The sequence below is a fragment of the Rhinoderma darwinii genome, chromosome 5, assembly GCF_050947455.1.
Source record: "Rhinoderma darwinii isolate aRhiDar2 chromosome 5, aRhiDar2.hap1, whole genome shotgun sequence".
In the NCBI taxonomy this organism is placed as follows: domain Eukaryota; kingdom Metazoa; phylum Chordata; class Amphibia; order Anura; family Rhinodermatidae; genus Rhinoderma; species Rhinoderma darwinii.
Window position 1 is genome coordinate 116,144,398 of NC_134691.1, and position 23,801 is coordinate 116,168,198.

Below are 23,801 nucleotides of genomic sequence, written 5' to 3' on the forward strand. Positions count from 1 at the left end.
AGCTTTGTTAAAAAAGGGGATCGTATATTAGCGGGTTAATAGTTTTGCGGGAGGTTAATTGTAGTTTGTAATAAAAATGATGATTTTAACACGAGATTAGGTTTACAGTAGGAACAATTGTGTTGCTAGGTTACAATGAAGAACGCCGAGACGCATCTCCGTTGCCGGGACAACTAAAGAGGATCGGAGTTACTGAACAAACAGGACGGGCTGAACTTGCTGCAGGTAAGTTAATGAAAGATTAAACACTACTTCTGCATTTATTTCAATTAGAATGTATTGCCTAATAGGGGATAGTCATATGGTAATGGGCCCTGTAGGTAAGAAGGTTTTTATGGTATTGATTTAAAGAAGTCGGTATACCGAATAAATATGTTCCTTATAAACAATATTATTTCATATTGTGTACATATTGTTATATGCTTATTTGACTTTTGGAGATTGCTCTAAAATATAATATGTATTAATCCAATGTTAATTGTCATATGCTTATTTAGCTTTTGGAGATTGCTCTGAAATCTGATATGTATTAATCCAATGTCGATTCGGAGATATCGTTCAAACCCCCTGGGTGCAGTGTTTGTAGTTTGGGTTCACACGACCTATTTTCAGACGTAAACGAGGCATATTATGCCTCGTTTTATGTCTGAAAATAGGGCTGCAATACGTCGGCAAACATCTGCCCATTCATTTGAATGGGTTTGCCGACGTACTGTGCAGACGACCTGTAATTTACGCATCGTAGTTTGACAGCTGTCAAACGACGACGCGTAGATTGACTGCCTCGGCAAAGAAGTGCAGGGCACTTCTTTGCAACGTAATTTGAGCTGTTCTTCATTGAACTCAATGAAGCACAGCTCAAGATTTACGAGCATCTCAGACGCCTCGTAAATTACGAGGAGGAGCATTTACGTGTGAAACGAGGCAGCTGTAAACAGTCTGTCTTTTCACACGTAAATGCCTCTCATCGTGTGAACATACCCTAATTGTAATTTGATTGAATTGACACTTATGTACATGGGTGAAGTGGCGGGACACACTGTGTTTCAGGAAACCTTATAACAGACCCCCTTGCAAACACAGCCAACACTAAACTCCCTGTATACAGACCCCAGACCAAACCCCCCTGTTGACAGACCCCGGACTAGACCTCCCCTGTTTACAGGCCCCAGATTAGGCCCGTTTACAGAACACGCTGTTCACAGACACCATGGATATTTTAACAACAAGTGGCAAAGGGGTAGAAAAGAGACACTTGACTGCCACACATGGCGCTCACCTATGTCGGGCTGATTAGAGCAGGCCTCTGACATGTGTCCCATCTCCTCTGGGGCCTCCAGACTGGCAGTGTCCTGCCCCATTTCAGACTCTGGCTGCAGCTCTACTCTCCTTGCTGTCCTGCCCGTTCCCTGCCACCTATGACCCCCTCAGCGTGTTCCGGCCTGCCCCCGCTTGCCACGCACACAAATCTTCCTCTTTCTCTATGGTGGTCCCTTCTCCTCCCCTTCTCCATTCCCCTGTACCGCCTCTGCCTGGGACTTCACCCGCTGTTCTCCTTGAATCTGCTGTGCACATCCGACGAAGCTAAACTAGCAGCTGCGGACGCATTGTTTAAAAGTTTACTTATGCAGCCCCTAAATTTTGATTGGGAAATTCGGCCTTGGACCCGACCGGCCTACAGGGATATCTCCTCGTAGAGCCAATGCACAATCCACCCCTGGAGGGATCTACTCTTTAGGGGACCATTAGTAAGCTATATGTGTGTGTATTTTTATATGTGTGCTTAGGTTGTGGGCAAGTGAGCTTATGCCTGTTTCTGTCAGTATAAATTTGAGTGTGTATACACCAAGTAAGAGCGAGCAGCAACATGTCCAAGACTGTCTGTATAAGTGTAAGCAAGCATAAGCCTGTACATTACTGCCTGTACTGTCAGGCAATCTGACCAAGCACCAGTCCATCACCACATTTAACTAAATAAAGGATAACTCCACATCATTTTCCGGTTTTGGAATTGTGTGATCAGCAGCATCTATTATCCCTGACTTTTGTGCTCCTTATGTTGTCCCTATTCCTGACTGATTTCATGACTAAGCAAGCATATGCCTATCTATGTCAATAAAGCCATGTTCACACAGAGTTTTTTGCAGGCAGAAAATTCTGACTCAAAATTCCATTTGGAATTTTGGGGCAGATTTTGATCTGACTGCACGCCGTTTGCCGCGTTGTTCACAGCATTTTTCGCTCGCGCTCATTGAGCGCCATGGGCAAAAATGCAGCGAAATACGCTTTCTCTGCCTCCCATTGATGTCAATGGCAGGTCGGAGACGTAAACGTCCGAAAATAGGGCATGTCGCTTCTTTTTCCTGTGGGCGGTTTTTGAAATAAATGGGAGCCATTTTCGGATGTTTTTTGGCGCGGTTTCCGCATCAGAAATCGTGTAAAAAAAAAACTCACTGTGACCTGGGCCTAAGAGTGTGAGCAAGCATACCACTGTTACTGAATGTTTGTAGGAGTGTGAGCAAACATACAAATTTCCCGACCCTTACCAACTCTAATTTAGAATCTCTGCTCCATACACCACATTTGGCAAAGCTCCTTACTAATATATGCACCCTTCTACAGTCCAGTTGCAGCAAGCCATTTGATAAAGCTATCCATAAATGGACAGAAGATATCCGCTGATGACTGATGTGGTGGATTCTTTGCTGCCAAAAGTTGTTAGTGACAGCGATACACTGATCCAATACAGGTTTATACATAGAGTCTATTATACTCCTACCATATTAAAATCATTGGGTATCTCTAATAGTGATACATGCCCCTGTTGTCAAGTTGAACAGGACACCTTTTTACACGCAGTATGGTGATGTGATACAGTCTATCCCTTCTGCTTGTCTGTTATCCTGTTGATGTATCTCTCCTGGGAGCTCTTGATACCTTGGTTAGTGATACCTACAAAAGACTCTTCCTCTGACTTTTGCTGTTTTGTGCATGTAAAGTTATAATTATGGCTATGAAATCAACAGAAACTCCTACCTTTGCACAATAGCTTAAGGTGGTTCAAATATAATAGTGGTTTCTCTTGGCTCAAATACCCACAATATCTCTCTCAGACCGGAGCAGGCAAAACTAAATTGGGTATGATCCAACAAATACCCTAAATGACATATATAAAGTACAGTTAAGTTTACCACTCAGACGGCACTGGTAACTCTTATCCTTGTGGATAAAGAACTCTTTACTTACCTTCATGCTTTTATTTCTTGTTACTTCTGTGAGTATGGATTAAACTTGGCATGGAGCAATCTTTTTTCAGAGGGTGTTGCACTATGTGTCTTCCTTTTTCTATCTATTAGAGACATAAGATCCTTTTCCTACCAGGAGTTCTTTGAATGTGGAGAAAGACGATAAGGAGCTCGGTGGAACTACAAGGATAAGAATTACCATCCACACCCTCATTGGATTGCGGATTGTCCACTGCATTTTTCTGGTAGAGAGTGTCCATACTGAATGATATTGGACTGTTACCAGTGCCGTCTGAGCGGTAAACTTAACTGTACTTTATATAGCTTAAAGAGGCTCTGTCACCAGATTTTGCAACCCCTATCTGTTATTGCAGCAGATAGGCGCTGCAATGTAGATTACAGTAACGTTTTTATTTTTAAAAAACGAGCATTTTTGGCCAAGTTATGACCATTTTTGTATTTATGCAAATGAGGCTTGCAAAAGTCCAAGTGGGCGTGTTTAAAAGTAAAAGTCCAAGTGGACGTGTATTATGTGCGTACATCGGGGCGTTTTTACTACTTTTACTAGCTGTGCGTTCTGACGAGAAGTATCATCCACTTCTCTTCAGAACGCCCAGCTTCTGGCAGATCACGCTGTGACGTCACTTCCCCAGGTCCTGCATCGTGTCAGACGAGCGAGGACACATCGGCACCAGAGGCTACAGTTGATTCTGCAGCAGCATCAGCGTTTGCAGGTAAGTAGCTACATCGACTTACCTGCAAACGCCGATGCTGCTGCAGAATCAACTGTAGCCTCTGGTGCCGATGTGTCCTCGCTTGTCTGACACGATGCAGGACCTGGGGAAGTGACGTCACAGCGTGATCTGCCAGAAGCTGGGCATTCTGAAGAGAAGTGGATGATACTTCTCGTCAGAACGCCCAGCTAGTAAAAGTAGTAAAAACGCCCCGATGTACGCACATAATACACGCCCACTTGGACTTTTACTTTTAAACACGCCCACTTGGACTTTTGCAAGCCTCATTTGCATAAATACAAAAATGGTCATAACTTGGCCAAAAATGCTTGTTTTTTAAAAATAAAAACGTTACTGTAATCTACATTGCAGCGCCTATCTGCTGCAATAGCAGATAGGGGTTGCAAAATCTGGTGACAGAGCCTCTTTAAGGTGGTTAACTCATATATCCTGTATTACAAAATCCTGTAAATGAACCGACAATGTCCGATAAGATTTGACAAGATAAGGTCTATGTGGTTAGATAAACCGGTCACTGTAAGGGGAGATACAGACGAACGTTGCGTTTTTGCGCGGGCAAACAACGCTGCGTTTTGCGCGCGCAAAAACCATTTGACAGCTGCGTGTGTCATCCGTGTCTGATGCGAGGCTGCGTGATTTTCGCGCAGCCGCCATCATAAAGATGAGGCTAGTCGACGGCCGTCACTGTCCAAGGTGCTGAAAGAGCTAACTCTTTCAGCACCCTCGACAGTGAATGCCGAACACATCCTATCGAAAAACCTGTTGAAAAAAAAGAAAAAGTTCGTACTTACCGAGAACTTCCCGGCCGTTGCCTTGGTGACGCGCCTCTCGACATCGGGCCCCACCTCCCTGGATGACGCGCCAGTCCATGTGACCGCTGCAGCCTGTGCTTGGCCTGTGATTGGCTGGAGCTGTCACTTGAACTGAATTGTCATCCCGGGAGGTCAGACTGGAGGAAGAAGCCGGGATTTAGCTGTAAGTCAGAACTTCGTTTTTTTTTCTACAGGTTCATGTATATTGGGATCGGAAGTCACTGTCCATGGTGCTGAAACAGTTTAACTCTTTCAGCACCATGGACAGTGACTATCTCCTGACGTCGCGTACCGATAATTTTTTTGTCGGGTTCGGCCAAAACGAGTTCGGCCGAACCCGGTGAAGTTCGGTTCGCTTGTCTGGCTTCGCTCATCGCAAAGACACTCCGTTTGGATGGTCGGAAACAGAAAAGCACGTGGTGCTTCTCTGTTTACATTCATCCTTTTGACAGCTGGTGCGCTGTTTCAGTCGGTTCGCACGGAAGTGCTTCCGTGCAACCTGCGTGGTTTTCACGCACCCATTGACTTCAATGGGTGCGTGATGCGCGAAATACGCAGAGTTATTGAACCTGTCGCGCTTTTTGCGCAGCAGACAAACGCTGCGCAAAAAGCACGGACTGTCTGTACTGCCCCATAGACTTGTATTGGTCCATGCGTGCCGCGTGAAAACCACGCGGCCCGCACGGACCGAATACACGCTCGTGTGAATCCCCACTCAATGTGGATGTTGTGCAAAGAGGTGTTCTTTTTTGTAGCCCTTGGTGTGTGTGGTTGCGTGAATGTGCAAGTCGCTGGATCTCGCACTAATTAAATAACTACGAAAAAAGGTTCACAATGTAATCCTTTATTTTACTCTTCTCAATACATTGTATTTGCTGGTGGATATCTAATGATCTGGCCCTGAGACTGATTGTATGTTGTGTTGTTTTCTGGCGTGGAACTGGCTGTTATGTTCTGTTTATAAACCTGCAAAATAAAACTTTAAAAAAAAATGCATAACTTTCCCTGACTGCTTTGGTAAGTTAGCGACAATACATCTGTACATTAGTTCCAACTAACGTCTGGGATCTTAAGGGTAGAACATCGCCATTCAGACATTGAATTTCTGTAATCAGACAACCCCTATAAACCAAATAAACTCTTTCGCTGCAAGGGGTTTTTTGAAATTTTGCACCTCTAGTGGTCAGGACAATTTTCTAACTTTTAACATGCATATATAAAACCTAAATTACAAACAAAAATAATCATACTAAACCCCTATACCTATCTATTTTCTGAAAGTAGCACCTGGCACATTGTCAAAATTCCACTCAGCCCCTTTTACACACAGGCACCGTCATGCAATTTTATGTCAAATTGCAATTTTTCATAAAAATGGATACAAATTTATATTTGTGGCTAAAGTGTGACCTAAGCTGAAAATTAAATGCACCACACATGCTAAAAGTAAAAGATAAATATGTGCAGAGTACATACATACCACCAATGTTTACATGCAAATATCTTCATAAAAAGAGCAAAATTAAAGTAATCAAAAATCTAGTTTTAAGCTTAAATCTTTTTTTTTTTTACGGTACCAACCTATAAAATACAGGGATTACCCATCATAAAAAGTTAGGGTATGTTCACACGGCCTATTTACGGACGTAATTCGGGTTTTTTTGCCCCGAATTACGTCCGAAAATAGCGCCTCAATAGCGCTGACAAACATCTGCCCATTGAAAGCAATGGGCAGACGTTTGTCTGTTCACACGAGGCGTAATTTACGCGCCGCTGTCAAATGACGGCGCGTAAATAGACGCCCGCGTCAAAGAAGTGACCTGTCACTTCTTTGGCCGTAATTGGAGCCGTTATTCATTGACTCCAATGAATAGCAGCGCCAATTACGTCCGTAATTGACGCGGTGTCCAAGCGCCTGCACATGCCGTTACGGCTGAAATTACGGGGATGTTTTCAGGCTGAAACATCCACGTAATTTCAGCCGTTACGGACGCCCTCGTGTGAACATACCCTAAGAGGTAAACCCCAAACCCTATATATGATGAAAGCAGACAACCTGATGATTGCAAGTATCTTGATGTGCTGTTGGCAGCCATGTCCACCTTCACTTAACTTTGTGACAAACAGGAATTATTTGAAATAAAAAGTCCATTACAACATATATTTGCACCCAAAACTCACGTACAAGCAGGTGTTTATACACAAAAAAAAGGTAAAAATAATAGACCAAGGTGTGCAAAATGTATATACAGTGAAGGAAATAAGTATTTGATCCCTTGCTGATTTTGTAAGTTTGCCCACTGTCAAAGACATGAACATTCTAGAATTTGTAGGCTAGGTTAATTTTACCAGTGAGAGATAGATTATATATATATAAAAAAAAAAAAGAAAATCACATAGTCAAAATTATATATATTTATTTGCATTGTGCACAGAGAAATAAGTATTTGATCCCTTTGGCAAACAAGACTTAATACTGTATATCACAAACATCTACATCAGCAAGTGCTTTCAAAACCGCTGAAACAGAGGCCATGCAATATTTGGTCATCATCAACAAACAGCTACTAAGCTACCAAAATCTAAATATTTTGAGAGTGCACAGCTACCGTGTATAAAAATGCAACTGTATAATTTATACACACATCTACCTTCATGCAACTATGCATGAAACGGTGATTGTAGGCAAAAATTGCATGAAAATTCAACTCTGTGATTAAATTGCATACTCAAGCAGACCTTGATGTGAGGAGTACCACATGTCTATGCTCACAGGTGCGTGTGTTAAAGAAACGCCAAAATCACAAGAATGCAGCAATGACTTTTGCATGCAAATTAAAATGCTGGATTATTTTCATCCAACTATACAAACTCTAAGGCTGAGTTCACATGGAGTGGATATGCTTCGTAAAAGCACGCAGCGTATCCGCCCTGTGCACCGCGTACCACTGTGGTACAGGTTTTCACCTGGAATGTCCACTGCGGAAAAATGCAGCACTTAGCTGGCCTGTTAGCAGGCTGGGCTCCTGGGATGACGTTTCATCCCAGGAGACCGCTGCTGCAGCAGTCACATGGGATGAAACGTCATCCCAGGAGGCTGGCCTTCTGATGTCATCCAGGCCGGCCTCCTGGGATTCCATTACATGTGATTGGCTACAGCGGTAACATGGGATGAAACGTCATTCCAGGGGGCCGTGATGGAGGGAGGAACACAGACTTCTGGGTAAGTATATGATTTTTTTTCTGAGTTGCGTTTTTTTGTGGCAGAATCGCTGCAAACCTGCCGCAAAAAACGCACCAACTGCTATTTGTTGCGGGTTTTACCTCTCCATTGAATTTAATGGGGAAACCCCACAACAAATAAGCAGCTTTTATGCAAATACAAAAACACACGGCAGGTCAATTTCTGAGTGTTTTATCCGCTCTGTTTTTACGCAGCGTGTGGATGGGATTTGTTCTATTTCATCCACTTTGCTGCTACCATATTTGCTGCAGATTTTGAACTGACCCTAAGGCCGGATTTACACGAGCGTGTGCGTTTTGCGCGCACAAAAAACGTGGCGTTTTGTGCGCGCAAAATGTACTTAACAGCTCCGTGTGTCACCCTCGTATGATGCGTGGCTGCGTGATTTTCACGCAGCCGCCATCATTATGACACTCTGTGTGTTTGTAAACAGATAAGCATGTGGTGCTTTTCTGTTTTCATTCATACTTTTTGCTGCTGTTGCGCGAATCACGCGCGTCCCACGGAAGTGCGTCCATGTGCTGCGCGTGATTTTCACGCAACCATTGACTTCAATGGGTGCGTGATGCGCGAACAACGCACAAATATAGGACATGTCGTGAGTTTTACGCAGCGGACACACGCTGTGTGAAACTCACGGACAGTCTGCACGGCCCCATAGACTAACATAGGTCTGTGCGAGGCGCGTAAAAATCACGCGCGTTGCACGGACGTATTACATGTTCGTCTAAATAAGCCCTAAGGCTGTGTTCACATGTCACGGTCAAATCTCATTTTTGCCACCAATTTAAAAAAAATATGGCATCAAAAACATCTATTTTGCTGCGATTCTGCAATGTAAACACAGCCTAATCCTAATTGATAATCATAATTCCCTATACTTAAAGTGTAGCTAAACGTTTGAAAAACTTCTGACATGTCATAGTGACATGTCAGAAGTTTGGATTGGTGGGGGTCCGAAAACTGAGACCCCCACCAATCGCTAGAACGAAGCAGCTGAATCGCTCTTGTGAGCGCTAATCCGCTTTGTTTCTGTTCGGATATATCAGCTCTGCCCTTGGCTACTGAAGTGCCGTCCTGCCAGGACGTCCTTGGCAGGAACAGCAAAAATATTTGTAGTACTCAGACTTTGTAATAAAAATGGTCACAAAATTTGGTACAAGACGTTGACCTCAGGAGTACCCACTGTTTGTTTAAATGATTGCACATGTGTACAAGCTACATGCATAGAGATCAATGTACATAGTTTTTTCTTATAGCACAAATGTTGCGATGTAAACAAACAATGCCGCCCCGACTCACGATTAAATGACTAATGAGAGATTAATCTGTAAAAGTAAAGCAAAGCTATTTATACAAACAAAAGGAAAAGTTAAGTTCAAGACACAAATATATTTAAAGCATATCGCATATCACTTAAAATAAACTAATTTTGTACCTCTCTCAAAATCACCCATATGATGTATGTAGTAACTATTTTTATTATATGAAGTTCCAGACACCACCAGGCAAAGACTTGCAATTTATGGAAATATTCCAAAAACTTTAGGAAAAGAACGGTCAGGCGGTCAATAACTAGATGCCATTTGTTTCTGGAATCTAAATAAAAAAATGTTAAGAAACAAAAACACATTTTATTGATGTTTAAATTGCCAAATTAGTTTTTATAATAACAAACATTGTATTAATTAAACACAATCTTTGCATTCCAGAGGGCATGCTGCCTATTGATGAAAAACGCACCAAATATGCGGCTCCTTTCACTTGTTGCAGCAAGCTCTAGCTTCCAAAATATACATGAGATATAAAGAAGACAACATATTCTCAAAACTGGGTGGTGCTCAGGGTATGTGCACACGACAACACCAAATACGTCTGCAATTACGGAGCTGTTTTCAGGAGAAAACAGCTCCAGAATTTTCAGACGTTTTTGCGAGTGCACGCGTTTTTCGCTGCGTCTTTTACGGACGTAATTGGAGCTGGTTTTCATTGGAGTCAATGAAAAACGGCTCCAATTACGTCCCAAGAAGTGTCCTGCACTTCTTTGATGCGGCCGTAATTTTACGCGCCGTCTTTTGACAGCGACGAATAAAATGACAGCTCCTCTGCACAAAACATCGTAAGACCCAATGCAAGCAATGAGCAGATGTTTGCCGACGTATTGGAGCCGTCTTTTCAGGCGTAATTCGAGGCGTAAAACGCCTCCATTACGTCTGAAAAGAGGTTGTGTGCACATACCCTTACAGTTTTCTTATTATTTGAAGAAACAAACTCTATTTCAGAAATTTATTTTTAAAAAAAACATGAAAAAATGTATCTCTTTATTAAATGTATCTACCTGTATCTTTATTATTTATGATTTAAATAAATTATTTCCAACCTTGTTTTAGGTAGTATTAGCTCTTTATTCTATACATGCTTTCATATACAGTCATTAGGCAAAAAACAGTGCTGGAGTCTGGCTGTAAACAGTGGCCTCAGACACGAGGAGGACTGTATAGAGGCATGAAGAATAACTTCTGCTTATATACACGTACAAAATCAAGAAAACTCAAGAAAAAAATGTTTTACATTATTTTGTCCAGTTGAAAAAATGAATCGCCTTTCATTAAAAGAAACTTGCTCAGTATAAAATGATATCCCTTTAACTCATTACTCCAAAAACCCCTTCTGATCACAAAGATAAAACTAGCGATCTTCTATGCAGCAAATATGAAAAAAATACTCCAACTCAAATTATAATGAATTATAATTAAAGTAATAACTGAAGTGATTATATATTTCATTGAATTATGAGGACTAACTGCAAAACATAATAATATTGTCAATACCTGTTGTTTCCTCCTCTTCTGATTCTTGTTCCTCAGGCTCCATTTCTTCATCATCATCATCAGTTCCTCCTCCACCTTTATCATCTCCTTTCTCCCACTCATCTCCTGAATCCTGATCATGACCTTTTTGATGTCCATACACCTTCATCTGCTTTTCTTCCATCTCTTCCATTTCAGACACTGTAGTTAAGTTCATCATTGTTATATCAGGTAAACTTCCATCTGGGTGTACCAATCTGTAGGTTACATGTATAAGTCAGTTGTTAATTCTTTTTGCATTTTTACAGAAATAATCTTGGCCAAACACAAACGGACACTAAAAGAGTAGAATGAATACATGTATGTGCCAGTATTCCGATTATGGAATGAACACATGGAAGGTTATTGCTCATATGTGGACGGTGTTTATTTGCAATGTTGTAGTTGTTAAAACACTTAAACTTGATATTTTCCCCATAGAAGAAAATAGTCAGAGTTTAAGAGACAGAAGCATGAAATGACAGCGTGGTATTCGGAGCATTTCATGGCTTCACGGAACTTACTCATTTTGGTGAATTGGAATTTTTTTCTTGATGCTGCTCAAGAGCAATTAAAACAGAAAGAGAAAGGGAACATGAGAATATGTGAGATTAAAGGATGTTTTTGTAAAGATAATGCATGCAGCAGAACAAACAAGTATAATTAGAACATGCTTCTTGAGTGTAGCCGTGTTGTATATTTATATATATATGTTTATGAGCTAAATCTGTGTATAATTCTGAAACAATTACAGAACTTGCATATTGTTAGCATGCAGGGTATGGTTGTACAGCACTGCCTATACATGTGTCCTTATTATACTATAAGACACTTTTAAAAATGTGAATTAAATGTTCATATACCACATATATTCTATTAATTGTATATAGCTTTTTGTATTTTATATACTGTAAACTTCTTGACTTTTTTTTTCACTATTAGTCTAATATACCATATGTTTTTTAAGATGAATATTAGCTGGGAAGCTCTATATTGCAAACAGTCCTAGCTCAAGTTAACTCATTTACACATTACTTTTTATTAAAAAGCAATAGGAGAGGTGTCATAACAGAAATGAGTGAAATGAGCATAATGAATGGATGAGGTAATTGTATAAAAACATTTCTTCATCCCTTTGCTAAAAATATTGGACCTGGTGTTAAAACTTTCTTGTCGTAGTACCCCAGGACAAAGCCTTTGGCAAAATGTATGTCTGGATGGCTATTTGATGTTTTAACTTTTATATGGTGTTTTCACTAGATGTAAATCCCCAACTCTTCTCACCTTGCGTCACGTTTAGCATGGTTATATTTATGCTTGATATTGTTTATTCATAAAGAACATACTTTATACACGTAGTTGTGACTCTCCATATCCTATTACCCCTATTCTCTGTGACCAAATACACTACACATTTGGTATTTTTTGTACCTGATATTACTAGATATTTTGCGCATCTAAATTGTGTCAAGAAAAGATGACATTTTATGTTTTCTTAAGTCGGGTTATTCTACTTAATTTTGTGTTGCATTTGTGTACATAAGTTGTAATATGAAAATCATACAGTTTTGTTTGGGACTTTTCAGGACCTATTGAGATGTGGCGTACGATTTCTGCTGCGGATTTTGACGTAAATTCACGGCAAATCCGCAAAGGAATTGTGACAAAATCTGCATATGTTGAATGCAAATCTTATTGAAGTTTTAGGCTTTACCCCATCCATTGCAAAGAGTGAATTCCGCTTTGAAAATCTGCTGCTTCTACGCAAAAATAACCATGTTGCGGATTTAAAAATTTGCAGCATGCTCTGCTTTCATTGTGAATTTTTTCTGCTAAATGTGGATGGGGTTTTTAAAAGCCCATCCACTTGTATTGTACTGTAAATTGCTGTGGATTTGCGAAGCAATATCCACACCGGAAATCCGCAGCAAATCCGTTACGCCACATTGGGGGGCCGTGCATTAACACTGTGGTTGAGATCTGTACAACTATTAACCCAAAAAAACAGTTAGGCCAGGTTCACTACATGCGTATTAGGATCTGGCTCCATGGCAATGGGAGGCCTTGTGGAATCATGGTAAAAATTACAGTCTTTAATTGTTTCCTATGGGTAGAAAAGTGTCAAGTGCCCTTGTGACTATCACAACATTTCTATCAAAGTTATTTTTGTCAGAGTCACAGAATCGCTTGAAATTTTTTCCTCCGAGAAGCCAGGGAGCTCAAGTCTATGGGCTGATATGGGCCGTGAAAACGAGTGCCGATCAACCAGTCAGCTCGTTGATCGGCGCAAGTTTTACAAGAAGCAATGCTTGGTTATGTATGTGTACAGGTGATGGTTACTATGATTGTTCATCCCCGTAGATATCTATCATTTTAGCAGCACATCTCCCTTTTTACACAGGGAGATTTGCTGCCAATAACGATAATATTTCATACTGCATAAACTGGCAGATCAGCCGAGGAACAAGCGTTTGCTTGTTCATCAGCTGATCATTGCGCTATTTAAAAAAGGTAATGATCGTCAAAGAGCATTAATTTGAGCACTCATATGCCCCAACATTGAACCGTGTAATAGGGCCTTTAGTCTTTGCTTTACACCTTTTTTCCCTTTAGCATTGACTCCTGACTTTCACTAAAAGTAAAACATATCAAAAACTCCACCAAATGGCCATGTACGAATCTTGTCTAATTTTTTGTTTCCATTTACTGTGATTGTAGAGACATTTTTTATTTATAGAAATGACATCTAAGTAAAAAACGTTTTTTTATTTTTTATTTTATAGCACGTGTTTTTTATTTTGCATGTTTATTTCATTGAAGTCAATGAGAACAAATTTATGAATAACACCAGATGTTGAGCATGTTGCAATTAAAAATACGCAGCCTTAATTACTAAACAAAAATATACTTAAAAAAAGCTGCACGTCAATATTTTAGTTATCAGGTTAGAATTTAATTCTATCTGCCATAACAGTGAAGTTTGCAGTATATAGATGTCTCTAAAGCAACTTCCCATCTACTGTACAGTATCCACATAAATGAAAAAAAAAATCTTGGCCTTGTATAATGGATGTTAACTGATAGAATTCCATTTTGTAAAAGAGAGTACAATTACACAGACACCAAATGTATTGATGAAATAGAGAAGAGTGAGCTCGTTTTTACGTCAAATACCCCACCCCCCAAACAAGTGTAAGAACTATATAATTTACAGTGATATGGTCTCATAAAATAATTTTATTGTATTAAAATATTACATTCTAAACAGATAAAATCCATCACAAATTGGATTTTCAACCACATGCACTTTTGGCTGTAATATATTTTCTAGTATTTGGCCATAGTTAGATGGTATTTGAATACCTACCTATTTATTATTAGGTAAACACGACCATTAACTTTGGCATGGCTACGATTTGGAGATGGAGGCACAAGAATGCATGCAATGGAAATATGAGTTAAGAGAGAGAAGGAAAGATGTTAAATAAGATGAAATAGAACATGACGAGATGCATGGCACAGTGGTAGATAGAAAATTAATAGTGATGAAATAACACTCATTGAAGTTTAACTATGTACATGAAAGCAAAACATAAAAAGTCAAATTGTCTTCTGATAAACCAATAAAAAGGATAGTGGCTGCAAGTACAAGTTTGACAAGTACATACAACAGGAATAGACAGGAATTCTTAGGCTGAGTTCACATCTGCGTTGGAGGCTCCACCAAAAATACCGGAAACAATGGCGCAGCATGCTGTGCTATTGTTTTCGCTAAAACCTGAACATCTGACGGAAAACGGACAGAACCCATTAAAGTCAATGGGTTCCGTCGGCCACCGGTGTTGTCTGTGATACAACGGAACTGGCGCTTCTGGTTATTCCCTTCTAATACTCTGACGGAGATGAACAACTAAATAACGAACGCAGATATGAACATAGCCTATATCTCAAAATTCACACAATGAGATAATTCAGACAAATGAAGAAATTTGACAATTATAACTAAAAATAATCTTACAGTAAATAGAAAGAAAACAATAATAAATAACACTTCCATTTATTTATTTCCTGATACTTATTTAGCGCCAATACAGGGTGGGCCATTTATATGGATACACCTAAATAAAATGGGAATGGTTGGGGATATTAACTTCCTGCTTGTGGCACATTAGTATATGGGAGGGGGGAAACTTTTCAAGCTGGGTGTTGACCATGGCGGCCATTTTGAAGTCGGCCATTTTGTATCCAACTTTAGTTTTTTAAATGGAAAGAGGGTCATGTGACACATCAAACTTATCGAGAATTTCACAAGAAAAACAATGGTGTGCTTGGTTTTAACGTTACTCTATTCTTTCATGAGTTATTTACAAGTTTCTGACCACTTATAAAATGTGTTCAAAGTGCTGCCCATTGTGTTGGATTGTCAATGCAACCCTCTTCTCCCACTCTTCACACACTAATAGCAACACCACAGAAGAAATGCTAGCACAGGCTTCCAGTATCCGTAGTTTCAGTTGCTGCACATCTCGTATCTTCACAGCATAGACAATTGCCTTCAGATGACCCCAAAGATAAAAGTCTAAGGGGGTCAGATCGGGAGGCATTTCTTCTGCGGTGTTGCTATCAGTGTGTGAAGAGTGGGAGAAGAGGGTTGCATTGACAATCCAACACAATGGGCAGCACTTTGAACACCTTTTATAAGTGGTCAGAAACTTGTAAATAACTAATGAAAGAATAAAGTAATGTTAAAACCAAGCACACCTGTAATGACGGGGGGTAGGGAAACGGACAAGTGAGCCCTAGTCTACCCGCCACTCTGTCCCTGCCTACTTGCAACGACCCGCCCTAGGCGACAGGGTACAACTGGGCGGCGGTCCCTGCGCTCAGTAAGTGCACGACAAACACGACCAACATACAAGGGAATACAAGCAAGGGAAAGGGGCAGTTGCCCACGGCAACACCATGAGCAACCAGAGTGGTGAACGAGCCGAGTCAAGCCAGGAGTGTGCGAGGTACCAAACGAAGAGCAGAAGAGTAGTCAGTAAGCCAGGGTCTGTATGGAGCAGGATCAAAATAGAAGGAGCTGTAGCTGGGCCAGGAAACCACACGAAAAGAATCACAAGCACCGAGGGACAGGAAGGGCAGGCTTAAATAGACCGAAGGCGGGAGCTAGCTGAGTCTGGCCAGGTTGCGATAGGCTCTCCCACTCCTAAGCCTGCCAGCCTGAGTGGTGGAAGCTGAGTCAGTCTCAGGGATGTAGATTCAGGTGCTGACTGATTAATTATGGGAGTTAACCCCGAAGCTGTGCCTGGCAGATCCTTTACAGTACCCCCCCCCTTTTATGAGGGGCCACCGGACCCTTTCTAAGTGGACCTGGCTTACAGGGGAAGCGCAGGTGGAACCTCCTGACCAATACCCCAGCGTGAACATCCCGGGCGGGTACTTAAGTCCTCTCCTCGGGCCCGTATCCTCTCCAATGGACCAGGTACTGGAGGGAGCCTTGGACCATCTTGCTGTCCACAATCTTGGCCACCTCGAATTCCACCCCCTCAGGGGTGAGGACAGGAACAGGAGGTCTCGTCGAGGGAGCCAAGGACGGGGAGCAGCGCTTAAGGATGGAGGCATGAAACACGTCGTGTATACGAAAAGACGGGGGTAACTCCAGCCGGAAGGAGACAGGATTGAGGACCTCAATGACCTTATACGGCCCAATAAACCGGGGAGCAAACTTCTTGGACGGAACCTTGAGACGCAAGTTCCTAGACGACAACCACACCAGATCCCCGACCATAAACAGGGGGTTAGCAGAACGTTTTCTATCAGCCTGAGTTTTTTGTACGCTCTGGGACGCCTCTAGGTTCTTCTGAACCTGGGCCCAGACTGTGCACAGTTCCCGATGAACGACCTCTACCTCGGGATTGTTGGAACTACCAGGTGAAACGGAGGAGAACCGTGGATTAAACCCAAAATTACAGAAAAAGGGGGAGACCCCTGACGAGTTACTGACCCGGTTATTAAGGGAAAATTCGGCGAGGGGAATGAATGAGACCCAATCATATTGACAGTCAGAGACAAAACACCTTAAATATTGTTCTAGAGATTGATTAGTCCTCTCAGTTTGGCCATTGGTTTCAGGATGGAAGGCAGAGGAGAAGGACAGATCAATCTCCAACTTCATACAGAAGGCTCTCCAAAACAATGAAACAAATTGTACCCCTCTGTCCGAAACAATATTGACAGGGACCCCATGGAGACGCAGGATGTGTTTGACAAACAAGGTAGCCAACGTCTTGGCGTTGGGTAGTTTCTTGAGGGGCACAAAGTGGCACATCTTACTGAAGCGGTCTACTACCACCCACACCACCGACTTGCCTTTGGATGGAGGCAAATCGGTGATAAAATCCATGGAGATATGTGTCCAAGGTCTCTGGGGAATGGGCAACGAACGCAGTAAGCCTGCTGGTCGGGACCTGGGAGTCTTGGACCTAGCACAAACCTCACAAGCGGCGACATAGGCCTTAACGTCTTTAGGCAACCCAGGCCACCAATAGTTTCTAGTAATGAGGTGTTTGGTACCCAGGATGCCTGGATGACCAGATAGTGCGGAGTCATGATTTTCCCTAAGTACCCTTAGCCGGAATTGCAGGGGAACAAACAGCTTGTTCTCAGGAAGGTTCCCGGGAGCTGAACCTTGATCAGCAGCAATTTCAGAGACTAAATCAGAATCGATCGAGGAAATGATTATACCTGAAGGCAAAATACAAGCAGGATCTTCCTCCGAAGGAGGGCTGGCCATGAAGCTACGCGACAGTGCATCAGCCTTAATATTTTTAGACCCAGCCCTATAGGTAACCAAAAAATTGAATCTGGTAAAAAATAACGCCCATCGAGCTTGTCTCGGGTTTAGCCTCCGGGCAGATTCTAGGAAAACCAGATTCTTGTGGTCGGTAAGGACCGTTACCTGGTGCCTAGCCCCCTCCAGGAAGTGGCGCCACTCTTCAAATGCCCATTTAATGGCTAAGAGTTCGCGGTTGCCAATATCATAGAAACTCTCAGTTGGCGAAAACTTCCTGGAGAAGTAGGCACAGGGGCGGAGATGGGTGAGGGACCTGGTACCCTGGGACAAGACAGCCCCCACTCCCACCTCAGATGCGTCAACTTCCACGATAAATGGCTCCATTTGGTTGGGCTGAACCAGCACCGGGGCCGAGATAAAGCACTTCTTAAGGACCTCAAAAACCTGGACAGCCTCAGGAGGCCAGTGGAGGAGATCAGCTCCTTTGCGAGTGAGGTCCGTAAGAGGCTTAGCGATGACCGAGAAGTTAGCAATAAATCTCCTGTAATAATTAGCGAACCCCAAAAAACACTGTAACGCCTTCAGGGAGGCAGGTTGGACCCATTCCGCCACAGCCTGAACCTTGGCGGGGTCCATGCGGAATTCATGAGGAGTGAGGATTTGACCCAAAAATGGTATTTCCTGTACCCCAAACACACATTTTTCGGTTTTGGCAAACAGTTTGTTTTCCCGAAGGACCTGGAGCACCTTCCTGACATGCTCAATGTGGGAGGACCAGTCCTTGGAAAACACCAGTATGTCATCAAGGTACACTACAAGAAATACCCCCAGGTAATCCCTTAAAATCTCATTTATGAAATTCTGGAAGACCGCAGGGGCATTACACAACCCAAAGGGCATGACGAGGTATTCGAAATGGCCTTCGGGCGTGTTAAACGCAGTCTTCCACTCATCCCCCTCTTTGATGCGGATAAGGTTATACGCCCCCCGTAGATCCAACTTAGAGAACCATTGGGCCCCCTGAACCTGATTGAAGAGATCAGGAATCAAAGGAAGGGGATACTGGTTCCTTACCGTGACCTTATTCAGGCTACGGTAGTCAATGCATGGCCTAAGACCACCATCCTTCTTCCCTACGAAGAAGAAGCCAGCACCTACCGGAGAAGTAGAGGGATGAATGTAACCCTTGGCCAGGCATTCCTGGATATACTCTCTCATGGCTTCACGTTCGGGACAAGAAAGATTAAATATCCTACCCTTAGGAAGCTTAGCTCCTGGTACCAATTCGATAGCGCAATCGTATTCTCTATGAGGAGGTAACACTTCGGAGGCCTCCTTAGAGAAAACATCAGCGAAGTCCTGAACAAACTCGGGTAGCGTGTTCGCCTCCTCAGGGGGAGAAATAGAATTAACAGAAAAACATGACGTAAAACATTCATTACCCCATTTGGTTAGCTCCCCAGTATTCCAGTCAAACATGGGATTATGCAACTGCAACCAGGGAAGGCCTAGAACCAAATCGTACGATAATCCCTGCATCAACAGTACAGAGCACTGCTCCAAATGCATGGAGCCAACAAGGAGTTCAAAAACAGGGGTATGCTGTGTAAAATAACCATTAGCAAGAGGAGTGGAGTCGATACCCACTACCGGGACAGGTTTAGGCAAATCAATCAGAGGCATAGCAAGAGACATAGCAAATTCCACAGACATGATATTAGTAGAGGACCCTGAATCCACGAAGGCACTGCCGGTAGCAGACCTACCACCAAAAGAGACCTGAAAGGGAAGCAAGATCTATTTACGGGAAATACCTGTGCGCCCAAGTGACCTCCCCGATGATCACTTAGGCGCGGAAGTTCTCTGGCTGCATTCTTACGCTTAGGCCAGTTGTTCACTTGATGCTTGTCATCCCCACAGTAGAAGCAGAGACCATTCTTCCTGCGGAACTCTCTACATTGTTGGGGGGACACGGAGGCCCCGAGTTGCATAGGTATCTCTGAGTCTTTTGGGGAGGAACGAAGCAACGGAACTTCGGGAGGCATCATGGGGGAGTCGGAGGAGAAAACACATAAACGTTCACGTTGTCGTTCCCTGAGACGTCGGTCAAGTCGTACCGCTAAAGCCATAACCTGGTCTAGGGAGTCAGAAGAGGGATAGCTAACTAGCAGGTCTTTCAGGGCATTCGACAGACCCAACCTAAACTGGCACCTTAAGGCAGGGTCATTCCACCGAGAAGCTACGCACCACTTCCTAAAGTCAGAACAATACTCCTCAACAGGTCTCTTACCCTGACGTAAGGTCACCAGCTGACTCTCGGCAAAGGCAGTCCTGTCAGTCTCGTCATAAATAAGTCCGAGAGCAGAAAAGAAACAATCAACGGAAGAAAGTTCAGGGGCGTCGGGAGCCAAGAAGAAGGCCCACTCTTGGGGCCCTTCCTGGAGCCGGGACATAATTATACCCACCCGCTGGCTCTCAGAACCTGAGGAATGAGGCTTTAAACGAAAGTAAAGCCTACAACTCTCCCGAAAGGAGAGAAAAGCCCTCCGGTCCCATGAGAACCGGTCGGGCAACTTGAGGTGGGGTTCAAGAGGTGAGGTGAGGGGAACTACAAAGGTAGCATCAGGCTGGTTGACCCTCTGAGCCAGGGCCTGGACCTGTAGGGAGAGACCCTGCATTTGCTGAGCCAGGGTCTCACGGGGGTCCATAGTGGTGTCAGGGACCAGGGTAGACTAGGTATGGGCTTGTGATTATGTAATGACGGGGGGTAGGGAAACGGACAAGTGAGCCCTAGTCTACCCGCCACTCTGTCCCTGCCTACTTGCAATGACCCGCCCTAGGCGACGGGGTACAACTGGGCGGCGGACCCTGCGCTCAGTAAGTGCACGACAAACACGACCAACATATAAGGGAATACAAGCAAGGGAAAGGGGCAGTTGCCCACGGCAACACCATGAGCAACCAGAGTGGTGAACGAGCCGAGTCAAGCCAGGAGTGTGCGAGGTACCAAACGAAGAGCAGAAGAGTAGTCAGTAAGCCAGGGTCTGTATGGAGCAGGATCAAAATAGAAGGAGCTGTAGCTGGGCCAGGAAACTACACGAAAAGAATCACAAGCACTGAGGGACAGGAAGGGCAGGCTTAAATAGACCGAGGGCGGGAGCTAGCTGAGTCTGGCCAGGTTGCGATAGGCTCTCCCACTCCTAAGCCTGCCAGCCTGAGTGGTGGAAGCTGGAGTCAGTCTCAGGGATGTAGATTCAGGTGCTGACTGATTAATTATGGGAGTTAACCCCGAAGCTGTGCCTGGCAGATCCTTTACAACACCATTGTTTTTCTTGTGAAATTCTCGATAAGTTTGATGTGTCACATGACCCTCTTCCCATTGAAAAAACTAAAGTTGGATACAAAATGTCCGACTTCAAAATGGCCGCCATGGTTAACACCCAGCTTGAAAAGGTTCCCCCTCCCATATACTAATGTGCCACAAACAGGAAGTTAATATCACCAACCATTCCCATTTTATTTAGGTGTATCCATATAAATGGCCCACCCTGTATATTCCGCAGCACTGTATAGAGATTCCATGTTTGATCTTTATTTAATGACTAAATAACTAGTAATATTGTATAGCTTTTGTTGAGATAGACTTAAAAAACTAGTAGGAAAATGGCCATCAGGTAGCAAAAATAAAATAAAATAAATAAAGTAAGGACTGGGAGTAATAAACTATAGGGAGGAAAAAAAAAAAGGCAGATTGATTTCCTTTGCATATCTTATTTATAAAGGTACTAGCAGATGTAACAGAGCAATCGTTGACTCTCAGCACTGGGCTCTTTAGTGCAACATGATAACTCACCGAGCTAAGATAACTCAGCAGGTTATGTTTTTTGTTTTGTTTTTTGCAGATCCACAGATAACACAAAGATAATACAACACAATGTGCCAAATTACATTAACTCAGCTGTGCTTCATCTGTATAACATTATAAATGTTCTGTAAGCATTTTAATTAAATTATCCTAAAGCTATTTAAGTGAAACAACTTATATATACTGAAGAAATTAATATACATCTATAAGCATTAAAAAAAAGCATGCCACAAAATATAATAAAAATATAAAACAAATAAAACATACAACATAACAGGACCACATGGATGTACACTACAGTAAATTTAATTTAAAGTAACTTGGTCACGAAAGGTGGATAAAAATGGTTAATTTAATTTCTGTCTTATTATTTGCCCCGTTAGTGTATGATGATCTGCAAGATGTGCCCCTGCACCAAGTGCCGCTCACCGCTCTGTAAGTCAGTCAGCAGCAATAAAAAACATTAAATGTCCAGGGACTTCAATTGAAATGTTTTTTTTTTCTTACCAGCCGTGCTGCAGGGAATGCAAACACTAAGGCTCTGTCCACATCTGTATTGGTCATTTCCTTTGATTTGCTCCGCCATATGAGCAGAACAACAAAAATGACAGCAGTGACAAATCCGTCACACAATGGATACCAACAGCACCCGTTGGAACCCACTGACTTTAAAGGGTCCTGTCGGGTTTGCGTCAAGTGCCGTACAAAATAGCGCTGCATGCTGATGGAGCCTCAGATGCAAATGTGAACACAGCCTAAGGCGGGATTCACACGACCGGGTCCCGCCCGAGCCCGAGTATCGGCCGGTGAAATCGGCCATTTTTCCCGGCCAGTTTGCATTATTTTTGCATCCGTTCCGGGCCGGGCAGATCTGGACAGTACATCAGCGGCAACTCCTGAAGGGGAATCCCCATGTGTTCGGGGATTCCGCTTCAGGAGTTTCCCCTGATGTCACTGCCCAGATATGGACAGAGACATCAAGCGCTCTGTCCAGGAGCGGAATGCCCGAACACACGGGGATTCCGCTCCTTCAGGGAGCTAAAATGGAGCTAGCACATAGCAGAGCGGGGAGATACCTCCCTGCTCTGCTATAGTGGCGTCGCTACAGCAGTAGCAGCCGCAGCAGCAGCAGCTGCTAGCGGCGCCATGGAAGGTGTCGCCGGGCCAGGGCGCTTTTAAAACAAGCAGGGGAAGGGAGCCAGCACAGCGCTCCCTTCCACCTGCTGTACACCCCGGCCCTGCCACACAGTGTACAGCCATTCGTCCGAATGGCATCAACTCCTCCTCCTCACATGCACTCTGCACTGTGAGGAGGAGGAGATAGAGCGCAAGCGACGGAAAACCCGGCCATCACTCGGAACACATTCCGGTGATGGCCGTGTATTACCCGGCCCCATAGACTTCTATGGGAGCCGGGCAGCCGGGTACCCGGCCGAAAATAGAGCAGGTCCTATTTTTGACGGCCGGTTTTCCCGGCCGTTAAAAAATCGGTCGTGTGAATAGCCCCATTAGGGGTCTATTATTCCTAATGCAGCCAGGTGATTTATGAACGGCCGGCACCCGGCCGGGAAATTCTGTCGTGTGAATGAGGCCTTAGAGGTACCCCTGGCAATTTCAACTGATTGCAGAGGCTCTCAGCAGAAGGTCCCCCATGATCAGCTTATCCCCAGGAAATCTGCAGTAGAGGGGTTATCCACTGGACTATCCATTAAAATGTTTATATTAAATACTTAAAGTTTTAAAATGTTCCTACCATGACTTAGACTACAGATTTTTCATTAGAAAATAATAGAGATAATGGAACACAACATAGTTGTGTTTTTGCACAACTAATGAAGTAAAAGTTGTAACATTTCATCATATACTGTATGTTAGCAGTTCAGACTATTGTTTTTCTTTTAACCTACCTGTAAATTGTATTGTCCTGTTTGCTGGTTACTGCCTTAAGGTCTGTGAGCTGCAGGAAATGGTCATGAAAGTAATGTAGGTGTAATATGCACACCAACAAAAAAGAAGTTGGGATAAATATACGAGTGAACAGGTCAGTCAAACTAAATGTTTCTAAACCAAGATCTGCTAGCCTGAAAAACAAAGCAAAACATCAAGTTACGACCAGTGTATCATAAGATAAATTGTCAGCCAGACAGTAGCATGCAAAAATTTCAGTTTATAGAAAAAGAACCAAAAACTATTGATACAAAGACTCTTTTTGTTATTTTTCTTAAATTTAGATTA

The 23,801-nt window shown here is 43.0% G+C and overlaps 1 protein-coding gene across 1 annotated transcript in view; it reads right to left on the reverse strand.

The window, feature by feature from the left end:
• PIEZO2 (piezo type mechanosensitive ion channel component 2) overlaps window positions 1–23,801 on the reverse strand; it is a 415,657-nt gene that overhangs the window by 166,175 nt on the left and 225,681 nt on the right. The window contains exons 17-20 of the mRNA XM_075828141.1: window positions 23,474–23,647; window positions 14,273–14,314; window positions 10,888–11,123; window positions 9,495–9,655 (exon numbers count right to left, since the gene is read on the reverse strand). Of these exons, the coding sequence (XP_075684256.1) occupies window positions 9,495–9,655; window positions 10,888–11,123; window positions 14,273–14,314; window positions 23,474–23,647 (613 nt within the window). The remainder of the gene's footprint in view (window positions 1–9,494; window positions 9,656–10,887; window positions 11,124–14,272; window positions 14,315–23,473; window positions 23,648–23,801) is intronic.